This window comes from Scyliorhinus canicula, chromosome 15 (assembly GCF_902713615.1).
Source record: "Scyliorhinus canicula chromosome 15, sScyCan1.1, whole genome shotgun sequence".
In the NCBI taxonomy this organism is placed as follows: Eukaryota; Metazoa; Chordata; class Chondrichthyes; order Carcharhiniformes; family Scyliorhinidae; genus Scyliorhinus; species Scyliorhinus canicula.
Window position 1 is genome coordinate 44,868,267 of NC_052160.1, and position 13,476 is coordinate 44,881,742.

Consider the following 13,476-nt stretch of genomic DNA (forward strand, 5'->3'; position numbering starts at 1 on the left):
ATTTTTAAATGCCCTCAATGTTGGCGAGTTCACTACTGTTGCAGGTAGGGCATTCCACGGCCTCACCACTCTTTGCGTAAAAAACCCACCTCTGACCTCTGTCCTATATCTATTACCCCTCAATTTAAGGCTATGTCCCCTCGTGCTAGCCACCTCCATCCGCGGGAGAAGGCTCTCGCTGTCCACCCTATCTAACCCTCTGATCATTTTGTATGCCTCTATTAAGTCACCTCTTAACCTTCTTCTCTCTAACGAAAACAACCTCAAGTCCATCAGCCTTTCCTCATAAGATTTTCCCTCCATACCAGGCAACATCCTGGTAAATCTCCTCTGCACCCGTTCCAAAGCTTCCACGTCCTTCCTATAATGAGGCGACCAGAACTGTACGCAATACTCCAAATGCGGCCGTACCAGAGTTTGGTACAGCTGCATCATGACCTCATGGCTCCGGAACTCAATCCCTCTACCAATAAAGGCCAACACGCCATAGGCCTTCTTCACAACCCTATCAACCTGGGTGGCAACTTTCAGGGATCTATGTACATGGACACCGAGATCCCTCTGCTCATCCACACTACCAAGAATTTTACCATTAGCCAAATATTCCGCATTCCTGTTATTCTTTCCAAAGTGAATCACCTCACACTTCTCCACATTAAACTCCATTTGCCACCTCTCAGCCCAGCTCTGCAGCTTATCTATGTCCCTCTGTAACCTGCAACATCCTTCCGCACTGTCTACAACTCCACCGACTTTAGTGTCGTCTGCAAATTTACTCACCCATCCTTCTGCGCCCTCCTCTAGGTCATTTATAAAAATGACAAACAGCAACGGCCCCAGAACAGATCCTTGTGGTACGCCACTCGTAACTGAACTCCATTCTGAACATTTCCCATCAACTACCACTCTCTGTCTTCTTTCAACTAGCCAATTTCTGATCCACATCTCTAAATCACCCTCAATCCCCAGCCTCCGTATTTTCTGCAATAGCCGACCGTGGGGAACCTTATCAAACGCTTTACTGAAATCCATATACACCACATCAACTGCTCTACCCTCGTCTACCTGTTCAGTCACCTTCTCAAAGAACTCGATAAGGTTTGTGAGGCATGACCTACCCTTCACAAAACCATGCTGACTATCCCTAATCATATTATTCCTATCTAGATGATTATAAATCGTATCTTTTATAATCCTCTCCAAGACTTTACCCACCACAGACGTTAGGCTCACCGGCCTATAGTTACCGGGGTTATCTCTACTCCCCTTCTTGAACAAAGGGACCACATTTGCTATCCTCCAGTCCTCTGGCACTATTCCTGTAGCCAATGATGACCTAAAAATCAAAGCCAAAGGCTCAGCAATCTCTTCCCTGGCTTCCCAGAGAATCCTAGGATAAATCCCATCCGGCCCCGGGGACTTATCTATTTTCACCTTGTCCAGAATTGCCAACACTTCTTCCCTACGCACCTCAATGCCATCTATTCTAATAGCCTGGGTCTCAGCATTCTCCTCCTCAATATTATCTTTTTCTTGAGTGAATACTGGAGGGTCTGGGGGCGCTAGTTGAGCTTGAGGAGCTGGTTAAAGGGATAGGGAACATGCAGTCGGGGAAGGCGCCGGGGACGGATGGGTTCCTGGTTGAATTTTACAAGGTGTATGCAGACCTGCTGGGCCCCCTGTTGGTTAGGACCTTCAACGAGGCGAGGGAGGGGGGGGCTTTGCCCCTGATGATGTCTCGGGCGCTGATCTCCTTGATCCTTTCAGCGAGATAAGGATCCCCTGCAGTGTGGGTCATACAGGCCGATCTCACTCCTGAATGTGGACGCCAAGTTGTTGGCAAAGATCTTAGTCACGAGGATAGAAGATTGTGTGCCGCAGGTTATCCACGAGGATCAAACGGGGTTTGTGAAGGGGAGGCAGCTGAACACTAATATACGGAGGCTCTTGAACGTTATTATGATGCCGGCGGTGGAAGAGGAGGCGGAGATAGTGGTGGCGCTAGATGCGGAGAAGGCTTTTGATAGGGTCGAGTGGGTGTACTTGTGGGAGGTGCTGGAAAGGTTCGGGTTTGGGGAGGGGTTTGTCAGTTGGGTGAGGCTGTTGTATGAGGCCCCGATGGCGAGTGTGGCCACGAATAAGAGGAGGTCGGAGTATTTTCGACTATACCGAGGGACGAGGCAGGGGTGTCCCCTGTCCCCCCTACTTTTTGCGCTGGCAGTTGAACCCCTGGCTATGGCGCTGAGGGAGTCGGGGATTGGAGGGGGCTGGTCCGGGGTGGGGAGGAGCACCGAGTGTCGCTCTATGCGGATGACCTATTGTTGTATGTGGTGGACCTTGTGGGGGGAATGCTGGTGGACCTTGTGGGGGGAATGCTGGTGGTGATGGGGATTCTCTGGGTATTTAAGCTTAACTTTGGGAAAAGCGAGCTGTTTGTGGTACACCCGGGGGACCAGGAGGGGGGGATTGGGAGGCTCCCACTGAAAAGGGCGGAGAGGAACTTCAGGTACTTGGGGGTTCAGGTGGCCAGGAGCTGGGGAGCCTTGCATAAGCTAAACCTCACAAGGCTGGTGGAGCAAATGGAGGAGGGGTTTAAGAGGTGGGACATGCTGCCGCTGTTTTTGGCGGGTAGGGTGCAGTCAGTCAAGATGACAGTGCTCCCGAGGTTTCTGTTCCTGTTCCAGTGCCTCCCCATCCTTGTCCCGAAGGCCTTTTTCAGGCGGGTTAACAGGAGCATTACGGGGTTTGTGTGGGCACACGGGACTCCAAGGGTGAGACGGGTGTTCTTGGAGCGGGGCAGGGATGGGGGGGGGGGGGGGCGGCGTTGCCCAACCTCTGTGGGTATTATTGGGCTGCCAACGCAGCGATAGTGGGTAATGGACGGGGAGGGTGCGGCTGGAGATGGCATCCTGTGTGGGTACAAGCCTGGAAGCGCTTGCAACGGCGCCGCTGCCGCTCCCTCCAACGAGGTATACCACAAGCCCGGTGGTGGCAGCTACACTCAAAGATCTAGGGGCAATGGAGGCGGCACAGGGGGGAGGTGGGGGCCTCGATGGGGTCCCCGATACGGGGGAACCACCGGTTTGTTCCGGGGAGAATTGATGGCGGGTTCCTGAGTTGGCACAGGGCAGGTGTCAGGAGGCTGGGGGACCTGTTCATAGACGGGAAGTTTGCGAGCCTGGGTGAGCTGGAAGGGAAGTTCAGGCTCCCCCCCGGGGAACACCTTTAGGTACATGCAAGTAAGGGCGTGCGGCAGGTGGCGGGATTCCCCCTGCTGCCGCCGCGTGGGGTCCAGGACAGGGTGCTCTCGGGGGTATGGGTTGGAGAGGGGAGGATCTCGGAAGTGTACCAGGTGATGCAGGGGGTAGACGAGTCCTCGGTGGAGGAGCTGAAAGATAAATGGGAGGAGGAGCTGGGTGAGGAGATTGAGGAGGGGACATGGGCGGATGCCCTAGAAAGGGTGAACTCCTCCTCTTCGTGTGCGAGGCTTAGCCTCATACAGTTTAAGGTACTGCATCGGGCTCATATGACCGGGACAAGGATGAGCTGGTTTTTTGGGACCGAGGATAGGTGTATTAGGTGCTCAGGGAGCCCAGCAAACCATGTCCACATGTTCTGGGCATGCCCAGTACTGGGGGAATTTTGGAATGGTGTAGCAAGGACGGTATCGAGGGTGGTAGGATCCAGGGTCAATCCAGGCTGGGGACTCTCAATATTTGGGGTTGCAGTGGAGCCGGGAGTGCAGGAGGCGAAAGAGGCCGGTGTTCTGGCCTTTGCGTTCCTAGTAGCCCGGCGGAGGATTCTTCTTCAGTGGAAGGATGCGAGGCCCCCAAGCATGGAGGCCTGGGTGAACGATATGGCGGGGTTTATTGAATTGGAGAGGGTGAAATTTGCCCTGAGGGGGTCAGTGCAGGAGATTTTCAGGAGATGGCAACCATTCCTGGATTTCCTGGCAGAACGGTAAAAACAAAAGGTCAGCAGCAGCAATCCGGAGGGGGGTTGTCTCTTTGTTTTTGGTTGAATATCTGTTTTTTGCCAATGACGGGCGTTAATTTATTGTTTCTCTTCTGTATTTACGGGGGGGGGGGGGGGGGGGGGTCTGTTTTTTTTTGTTATAATTTTCTGTTATTGTTTTCTTTTTTTGTGAAAATGTGAATAAAAATTATTTAAAAAAGAAGAAAGGACGCGCTCCTAGGGCGGCACTTAGCACAATGGTTAGCACTGCTGCCTATGGCGCTGAGGACCCGGGTTCGAATCCCTGCCCTGGGTCACTGTCCGTGTGGAGTTTGCACATTCTCCCAGTATCTGTGTGGGTTTCACCCCCACAACCCAAAGATGTGCAGGTTCGATGGTTTGGTGATGCTAAATTGCCCCTTAATTGAAAAAATCATAATTGGGTACTCTAAATCTATTTTAAAAAAGGACGCGTCCCCACTGGATGAGACACGGGAAAAATGTGAAGAACTCGGGATGGAAATAGGTTGAGGATTCTGGAGTGAAGCACTCCACCTCCTCAAGGTTAAACCACATGCAGCTGAAAGTCCTGCACAGAGCACACCCAACAAGAACCCGAATGAGCAGGTTCTTCCTGAGGGTGGAGGATAAATGTGTGTGCTTCTAGAGAGGCCCGTCCAACCACGCCCATATATTCTGGGCATGCCCCAGACTTGTCTGGTTCTGGGCAGCCTTCTTCGAGGCCAAGGTTATGTGGGTGAGGGTGGAGTTATGCCCAAAGGTGGCAGTCTTCGGGGTATCGGACCAGCCAGATCTATTCATGGGGAAGAGGGCTGACGCCTTAGAATTTCCTTATCTAATCGCCCGCTGGGGAATCCTGCTCGGCTGGAGATCAGCAGCACCACCCACAACTGCAGACTGCCTACAGACCTATTAGAATTTCTCTACCTGGAAAAGACCAAGTTCACTATCCGAGGGTCAGAGGATGGCTTCCACAAAGCGTGGAGGCCATTCAACAACTTGTTCCGAGACCTGTTCAAAGCCATTAGAGCAGGGAGGGAGTGCACGGGAGCCAATGGGACCACACAGGAAAGGGGGGAGGGGCAGAAAGGGGGGAGGGGTGGAAAACAACCGACACAGAGGCCAAGGGGCCTAGAACAAGGCCACAAGAAAAGGAACCCTCAAACGAATGCCAAAAATAGGACAGGGCGAGGAGAGGAAAAAGGCGGGAGGCTCAACAACAAAAGGGATGGGGAGGGGCACCACCCACATTTAAATAGCAGATGGGCAGCATAGTGGCACAGTGGTTAGCACTTCTGCCTCTTGGCACCGAGGACCCAGGTTCGATCCCGGCCCCGGGTCACTGTCCGTGTGGAGTTTGCACATTCTCTCCACGTCTGCGTGGGTCTCACCCCCACAACCCAAAAAGATGTGCAGGGTAGGTGAATTGGCCACCCTCAATTGCCCCTTAATTGGAAAAAAAAATGAATACTCTAAATGTATTAAAGAAAAAAAAATGTAAATAGCAGATAACCGCCCATTGTACAGCGAAGGGCCCAGGAAAGGACCTTGAAACAACAAATATGGGGGGGGGGGGGAGGCACAGGGGAAAATGACATGTACATTGTAAGTGGCATAGTTATTCTTACTGAATGTATTGTGTATAATTTGTAAAAGCTTCAAAAAAATATTTTTTTAAAACATGAACTGCAGCTCTTCAAGAAGCCTTCACTGTCACTGTCACCTTCTCAAGGACAATTAGTAATGGGCAATAAATGCTAGCCGCTGAGGCTCACATCTCGTGAATGAATAAAAAAAGATGCCACATTTATCTATTTTCTATTCCAAAATGTGCTACATTGCATTTATTTACATTTGCTACATATCTGCCCACTTCCTTAAAATTCCTGAATTCTACTTCACCCTTTGCCTCTTTCCATAATTTGGTATTGTTGACAAATGTTACATATTTCCTCTTGGTTCCAAGTTCAAATAATCTCTTTACATGGAAAATGTTTTGGCCTGACATAAATACCTGTGTTCCTGGAATTCCACTCCCAAGTATTTATCTTGTGCAAATAGGGTTCTGTTAACAATGATATGGAATGGTCCACAGGGAAGACACAAGGTTGTTGAAACAATGGATTTGCACAATGCAAAAGTTATATTAACCGGAGCAGACTTAACTGGTAAATAAACAGGATAATTCCTTATGAGTACGAGAATGCATTAATTTTTATAAGTATTTAGAGAATGTTAAGCACAATGAAGCAAATCAATACTGATATTTCACTTGTTTCTTTTAACAGAAGCTCCTTTTTCCTGGTCCTGCATCTTGTGTTAGAAGTAGCTGTGTATGGAGAGTATTCATGGGAAGTGTTTCCTTACAGCTTGGAGCTGGGATTCAGGCACAGTATTCTGCTGCTACCTTATATCCTGGTACTTGGGAAGATGTACTTTTTCTACCTATGCTGCACCAGAGACCCTGGTAAGAAACAGACTGTGAAAGCAATTCGGAAGGCAGATGTTGTGTCCTAATTTGTCACCTTTTATCAGCTGACCGAGACCATTCCTCTGTGTTAACTGCAGTTCCGTTGGTCAAAGGTGGTGTGTTCAATTCCCACTCCAGAGAATTTAGCACATTATCTAGACTGCATTCCAGTGTAGTTCTAAGAAAGATCTGCAGTGCCAGATTTACCCTCTTTTGGATGAGACCTTAAACCAAAGCCTTATGTTTTCTCTGGAGAGCGTTAAATATTCCGTGGCATTATTTTGAAGAATCCCGGGGGGTGGGGGGGTTCTCTCTTGGTGTCCTGACCAAAATTTATTCTTCAAACACTATGACTGAAAATCAACGTATTTACTGGTCATTGACTCATTGCTGTTTATGGGACCTTGCTATGCACAACTGGCTGCCATATGTCCTGAAATTTCAACAGTAACTGCACTTCAAAAGAGTACTTAATTTGCTGGAAAGCACTTTCAAACGTCCGGAGGCCATGAGAAGTGTTTTAAGAAACTAAGTTTTTTCTTAAGATAATACCTCTCTGCCTTTTGTATCTGGACAAACTATTAGTTTTTATTCTTTCATGGGAGGCAAAGCCAGCATTTGTTGCCCATCACTGTTTTCCCTTGAACCAAGTGGTTTGCAACGTCATTTAAGAAGGCAGTTAAGAGTCAGTCACATTATTGTAGATCTGGAGTCACAATTAGGGCAGATCCATAAGGATGGCAGATGTCCTTCCCTAAAGGTCACTAGTGAACCAGATGGGTTTTTATAACAATAGCTTTGTCATTCTATTTTTATGGAATTAATTTAAATTCCACCAACTGCCATGGTGGGATTTGAACCCATGTCCTGAAAGCCTGGGACTCTGGATTACTATTCCAGTAACATTACCATCTTGCCCAAAATAGTTTGTGATTACATTGTGCAAATTAAACATGATTCGATGGCGCTGCATCACCTCTGCTGAAATTTTCTAAACTGAAGGCAGTGAACTGGGTCAGATCTTTTCTGGGAACTTGCGACAGTAGGCTGCCTGTATTTCCAATCCTATCCTGGTTGCCTGATGGACCAGCAAGCAGAAGCCTAATGCTTCCCCCAAGAAAGGAGAGGAACATAGAACATCTAATCGATGGTTTACTTGGAGCACGCAGCATCCCTAACAGCTCAGACAGAAGTCAGAGAATTGCCATAATTATTACAAGTCAGATCAAGGCGGCGCAGTGGTTAGCATTGCTGCCTCACGCCGCCGAGGACCGGGTTTGATTCAGGCTCTGGGTCATCGTTTGCACATGTGTGGGGTTTGCACATTCACCCTGTGTCTGCGTGGGTCTCACTCCCACACCCAAAGATGTGCAGGGTAGGTGGATTGGCCACGCTACATTGCCCATTAATTGGGAAAAAAAAGAATTGGGCACTCAAAAGTCAGATCAAAAATTTCAGACACTAAAACAGAAATGGATGCTGGAAGTGTCAAATTTTAAAAAAAATTGGTGGAAAGACTCAGCAAGTCAGGCAGCATCAGTGGAGAGAGAAACAGAGTTACACATTTCAGGGCACTGACCTTTCATGAGAACTTAAGTTTCAAACACTTTCAATATTGTGGCTGTGATTGCTTCAACATATCCACAGAATCTGCAACAGTTAAACAATTTGAGCTTAAATTGGATTTCTTGTTTGTTTCTCAAAGGTATGATTTCTCCTTCAAACCATAAGCAGCTGCTGAAAGTATATATGTATGATGGAAATTTGTATCAACAGTCCCATGTCTGCCCTACGTGCAAACTTGCAAAGCCAGCACGGTCAAAGCACTGCCGTAAGAAACTTCAACAGTTCTGATAAACATACAATGATTTTCAATTTCTCATGTATATTTGTAGAAGTGCTTTTCCATACCACAGGAGTGAATTCTGCTGTCCAACCAGGGAAAGCCCGTCAGGTCTTAGTGTAAGACTTCAGATGATTTGGGTTCTGCAGTTTCGCTCTTTATAAATAGTGGTTACCAACTTCTGCTAATTGTAAAAATTTCACAAGAATGAGTGAAGTTGCAGGAATTCCTCTTTTTAAGCCACATATAAAACATTTAAGCTTAATTGCAGATTAAAAATGGGGAAACCCAGTGGACAGGACAATCAGTGGGGTGGATGAGCTTGCAGAAACAATATGCTTTTTGCATATTTGTCCCTTGAAAACTAAAGGGGCCAAGAAGAACTCAGCTATTGATGCCCACTAACATATTAACAAATACTTCACAGGGATCAGCAGAGTATGTGGACATTAATGATGCACCGGTTCTGACAACTGAGATGCTAAAACCAAAACCGTCTGTTTCTTTCCTAAAGGTCCAGACTCCTCTTGGCCACAGAGCCACATGTGCTATCCAGGTCTTCACCTGAGCACCCACACAAGCACATGTTCTAATATTATTTCCCAAACTCCAAAGCAGCCTTAAAAAATAAGCCAAATCAGGCACTCTAGTGGATCAATCATTCTCTGGGAATTCTCTTATTTTAAGCAAGATATACAGAGCAGCAAGAAAATAATTTTATTTCTCCTATGTGAGCTAGATTTGGTACTGAGTCTTGGGGATGAAAGGACAATGCCTAGCCCCTGGCACCACACGGTCATCTAATGATTTCCTCTTTTTCTCCCCAGGTGTGTGTAACCGGTGCATCCATCGATTTGACCACCATTGCGTCTGGGTGAATAACTGCATTGGGGCATTAAACATACGCTACTTCCTGTTGTACTTGGTGACCCTGTCAGGGATGGCAGCTGCAGTGGGAACCGTAACTATAAGATTCCTTGTCCAGGTGGCACTGATGTCCAACCTACATCAGGCAATGTATGTGAATGCTGATGGTGAACAGGTACCCGTTGGCATCCTATATATAGTCCAGGTAGAGTTATTGATGATTCTATGAATCTGTGGCAGATGCATATTGCTTGGTCAGGATTTTGTACAAAAGGAAATGATCTTCCAGAATCCTTGTTGTTAGTTCCACATAACTGGCAACAAAGCCATTTACTAGGAAATAGAATTTGGCCTGTAGGTGTAGAACCTGCTTTAAATAAAGTACAATATCAATCAATGGCAGATGTAAGTTTTTCTCTCGTATGGGCATGCCGAAGAATTAAACTCTTAACAGACCCATTTCATTTTGTTTCAGAAACTTGTTTTATCACACAATTTCATGTGATGCTTGTCGTCTTCGGCAGAGCAATGCTAGACTTTGACAGGTTTCAACTGCCATAAAGATTTATTGAGCAATAAAATAGTGACACTACATAATTTTAGTGTTAAAATATTCAACTGTGACCACCGCACATACCTAATCCCAGTTTATCCAAATCCCTTTGTGTTTAATCCACTTGTTCTGTTTGCAGCCCTATCCTGTTTGCTGACATACGTCCAGTATACTCACTGCTCAAAATACAAGTTCGAGTGAAAGATCTGCAGGGAGCTGCTCCTTCAATCACAGACCATTTCTCGCCTGTGTTTGTTGCACAATGCAGGAGAGTAACAGTCTGTGATTGGAGCAGTGTGAAGTAAATGGCCAAGGTCCATTCTATCTCTTGCCCTCCCACACAGGCACCGGCTGTCTAATGGAGTACAAGAGATCAAGATGGCAGAGCGGGCCAGGGTAGCCAGAAGGAACAGCTCTCGCAGCAATGGCCGCCCAGCTCCCCCAGGGTATCTGGAGTCTCAAACATGGGCAGAATTAGGAAGCGCGACTTGACACTTCATCACAAATTCCTTTTTGGCGTTAACATTTCCAAACCCCCCCCCCCCCAGGCCTGGATGGGGATTGAGTGAGACTCCCTACCTGATCTACCTGCATCTTAAAGCTCAAGCGTCACTTAATTTATTCACTATATACTGATTATGCTTTCTTTTGTGGCAGGTGGCAGGTCTCAATGTTATAAAATAATGAATCTACCAGTACTAATATGAAGTATTAATATGACGAAGTCTGCTGTTGCAAAATCTGTACCTTTATCGTCTGGTTTCCAGGTTGCTCTCTGCTTCTGTAATCTCTCGGGTTAGATTGCGGAGACATCTTTGCTGGGCTCTGACAGCACTGTGTTGCACAAGCCATCAGCGTGGGTAACACTCTAGCCTGAGTCAGGTGATCCTGGGTTTAAGTCTCACTCTAGAGATATGAGCACAAAATCTAGACAGACACTTCAATGCAGTACTGCCTCAGTACTGCATTACATAGAACATAGAACGATACAGCGCAGTACAGGCCCTTCGGCCCACGATGTTGCACCGACATGGGAAGTCAAAAACTAAAGGCCATCTAACCTACACTATGCCATTATAATCCATATGCTTATCCAATAAACTTTTAAATGCCCTCAATGTTGGCGAGTTCACTACTGTTGCATTCCACGGCCTCACCACTCTTTGCGTAAAAAACCTACCTCTGACGTCTGTCCTATATCTATTACCCCTCGTGCTAGCCACCTCCATCCGCGGGAGAAGGCTCTCACTGTCCACCCTATCTAACCCTCTGATCATTTTGTATGCCTCTATTAAGTCACCTCTTAACCTTCTTCTCTCTAACGAAAACAACCTCAAGTCCATCAGCCTTTCCTCATAAGATTTTCCCTCCATATCAGGCAACATCCTGGTAAATCTCCTCTGCACCCGTTCCAAAGCTTCCACGTCCTTCCTATAATGAGGCGACCAGAACTGTACGCAATACTCCAAATGCGGCCGTACCAGAGTTTTGTACAGCTGCAACATGACCTCATGGCTCCGGAACTCAATCCCTCTACCAATAAAGGCCAACACACCATAGGCCTTCTTCACAACCCTATCAACCTGGGTGGCAACTTTCAGGGATCTATGTACATGGACACCGAGATCCCTCTGCTCATCCACACTGCTAAGAATTTTACCATTAGCCAAATATTCTGCATTCCTGTTATTCTTTCCAAAGTGAATCACCTCACACTTCTCTACATTAAACTCCATTTGCCACCTCTCAGCCCTGCTCTGCAGCTTATCTATGTCCCTCTGTAACCTGCAACATCCTTCCGCACTGTCTACAACTCCACCGACTTTAGTGTCGTCTGCAAATTTACTCACCCAACCTTCTGTGCCCTCCTCTAGGTCATTTATAAAAATGACAAACAGCAACGGCCCCAGAACAGATCCTTGTGGTTCGTAACTGAACTCCATTCTGAACATTTGCCATCAACCACCACCCTCTGTCTTCTTTCAACTAGCCAATTTCTGATCCACATCTCTAAATCACCCTCAATCCCCAGCCTCCGTATTTTCTGCAATAGACGACCGTGGGGAACCTTATCAAACGCTTTACTGAAATCCATATACACCACATCAACTGCTCTACCCTCGTCTACCTGTTCAGTCACCTTCTCAAAGAACTCGATAAGGTTTGTGAGGCATGACCTACCCTTCACAAAACCATGCTGACTATCCCTAATCATATTATTCCTATCTAGATGATTATAAATCGTATCTCTTATAATCCTCTCCCAGACTTTACCCACAACAGACGTGAGGCTCACCGGCCTATAGTTACCGGGGTTATCTCTACTCCCTTTCTTGAACAAAGGGACCACATTTGCTATCCTCCAGTCCTCTGGCACTATTCCTGTAGCCAATGATGACATAAAAATCAAAGCCAAAGGCTCAGCAATCTCTTCCCTGGCTTCCCAGAGAATCCTAGGATAAATCCCATCAGGCCCCGGGGACTTATCTATTTTCACCTTGTCCAGAATTGCCAACACTTCTTCCCTACGCACCTCAATGCCATCTATTCTAATAGCCTGGGTCTCAGCATTCTCCTCCACAACATTATCTTTTTCCTGAGTGAATACTGACGAAAAGTATTCATTTAGTATCTCGCTTATCTCCTCAGCCTCCACACACAACTTCCCACCACTGTCCTTGACTGGCCCTACTCTTACCCTAGTTGATCGAATGAGACATTAAACAAAGACCCCAGCATAATTCAAAGAGGAATATGGGAAGTTTCCTGGTGTCCTGTCCAATATTTGCCCCTCAAACAACACCACCAACATAGAAGATCAAGTTACGACAGCATCGCTATTTGTGAAATCTTGCTGTGTGCAAATTGACCGTTTCCTAAATTATAACCACTTCAAAAGTGATTATGAAATGTCCTGAGGATGGGAAAGATGGATATATATTCAAAAAATTATTTAAATTTGTAACTGTAGTTTTGAGGTAAACAAACTGTATGGAAGGAATGGGATGGACTGGCTCTTATTGCTATCTGGGATACTGAAGGTTTCTCCTATTCCATTTCTTTGATAACTAATATGTTGTCCCTTTTGCAGAGACTGTTCCTGACCTTTCCTCGGATTCTTTTCATGCTGGGTTTCACACTCCTCACCTTCTTCCTGCTGGCAGGCTACACCGCTTTTCACTTCTACCTGGTGATGACCAATCAGACTTCAAATGAGTGGTACAAACATATGAACAGTTGCCAGTGCCACATGGACAACAGCCGATCTGACAAACACATGTGGGGCAACATCTATCATAGAGGGATCATCACAAATGTGAAAGAAATCATCAGCCCTGAGAGACGGAACAGAAAAAAATCAGATAAAAGAGACAGAAACTGACATTTTTGTTCACTTTCGGAAAATAGTTCAACAGTTTGCACATTTTTAAAAAATTGATAGTTTCCACCACTTTTTTTTACTGTGTCTTAACAAATTAAAATTGAGAACAGGTCGATTACTCCTTAGCCTCATTCCTCCACTCCATTGGGCAAGTTGTACAATCGAGAAAATCAATATCACTCGGGCAGGTTCAGGCATTCTGTCAACAACAACCATGACTTTCTCCATTTGGTGTTCAATTCCTCTGACCTGAGGAGGACCAATTTCTCTGTGAGGTGAGGAAATTAGTTTGATTTCAACAAAATTTGGGCCTGAACTATTTTATGTGAAACCAATTAAACTAAATCAGGTGAACCTCATCAGATTTATTTTAGAATTCAAATTTA

General features: G+C 46.3%; 1 protein-coding gene across 3 annotated transcripts in view; it reads left to right on the forward strand.

Annotated features, from left to right (window-relative positions):
• zdhhc4 (zinc finger DHHC-type palmitoyltransferase 4) overlaps window positions 1-13,208 on the forward strand; it is a 51,015-nt gene extending 37,807 nt beyond the window's left edge. For 2 of the 3 annotated variants that reach the window (XM_038819516.1, XM_038819517.1), the window contains exons 4-7: window positions 6,264-6,442; window positions 8,151-8,276; window positions 9,116-9,360; window positions 12,800-13,208. In XM_038819516.1, coding sequence (XP_038675444.1) covers window positions 6,264-6,442; window positions 8,151-8,276; window positions 9,116-9,360; window positions 12,800-13,090 — 841 coding nt within the window. In that variant the 3' untranslated portion in view covers window positions 13,091-13,208. The remainder of the gene's footprint in view (window positions 1-6,263; window positions 6,443-8,150; window positions 8,277-9,115; window positions 9,361-12,799) is intronic. The other variant, XM_038819518.1, reaches the window with a different exon arrangement.
• The last annotated feature ends 268 nt before the right edge of the window (window positions 13,209-13,476 follow it).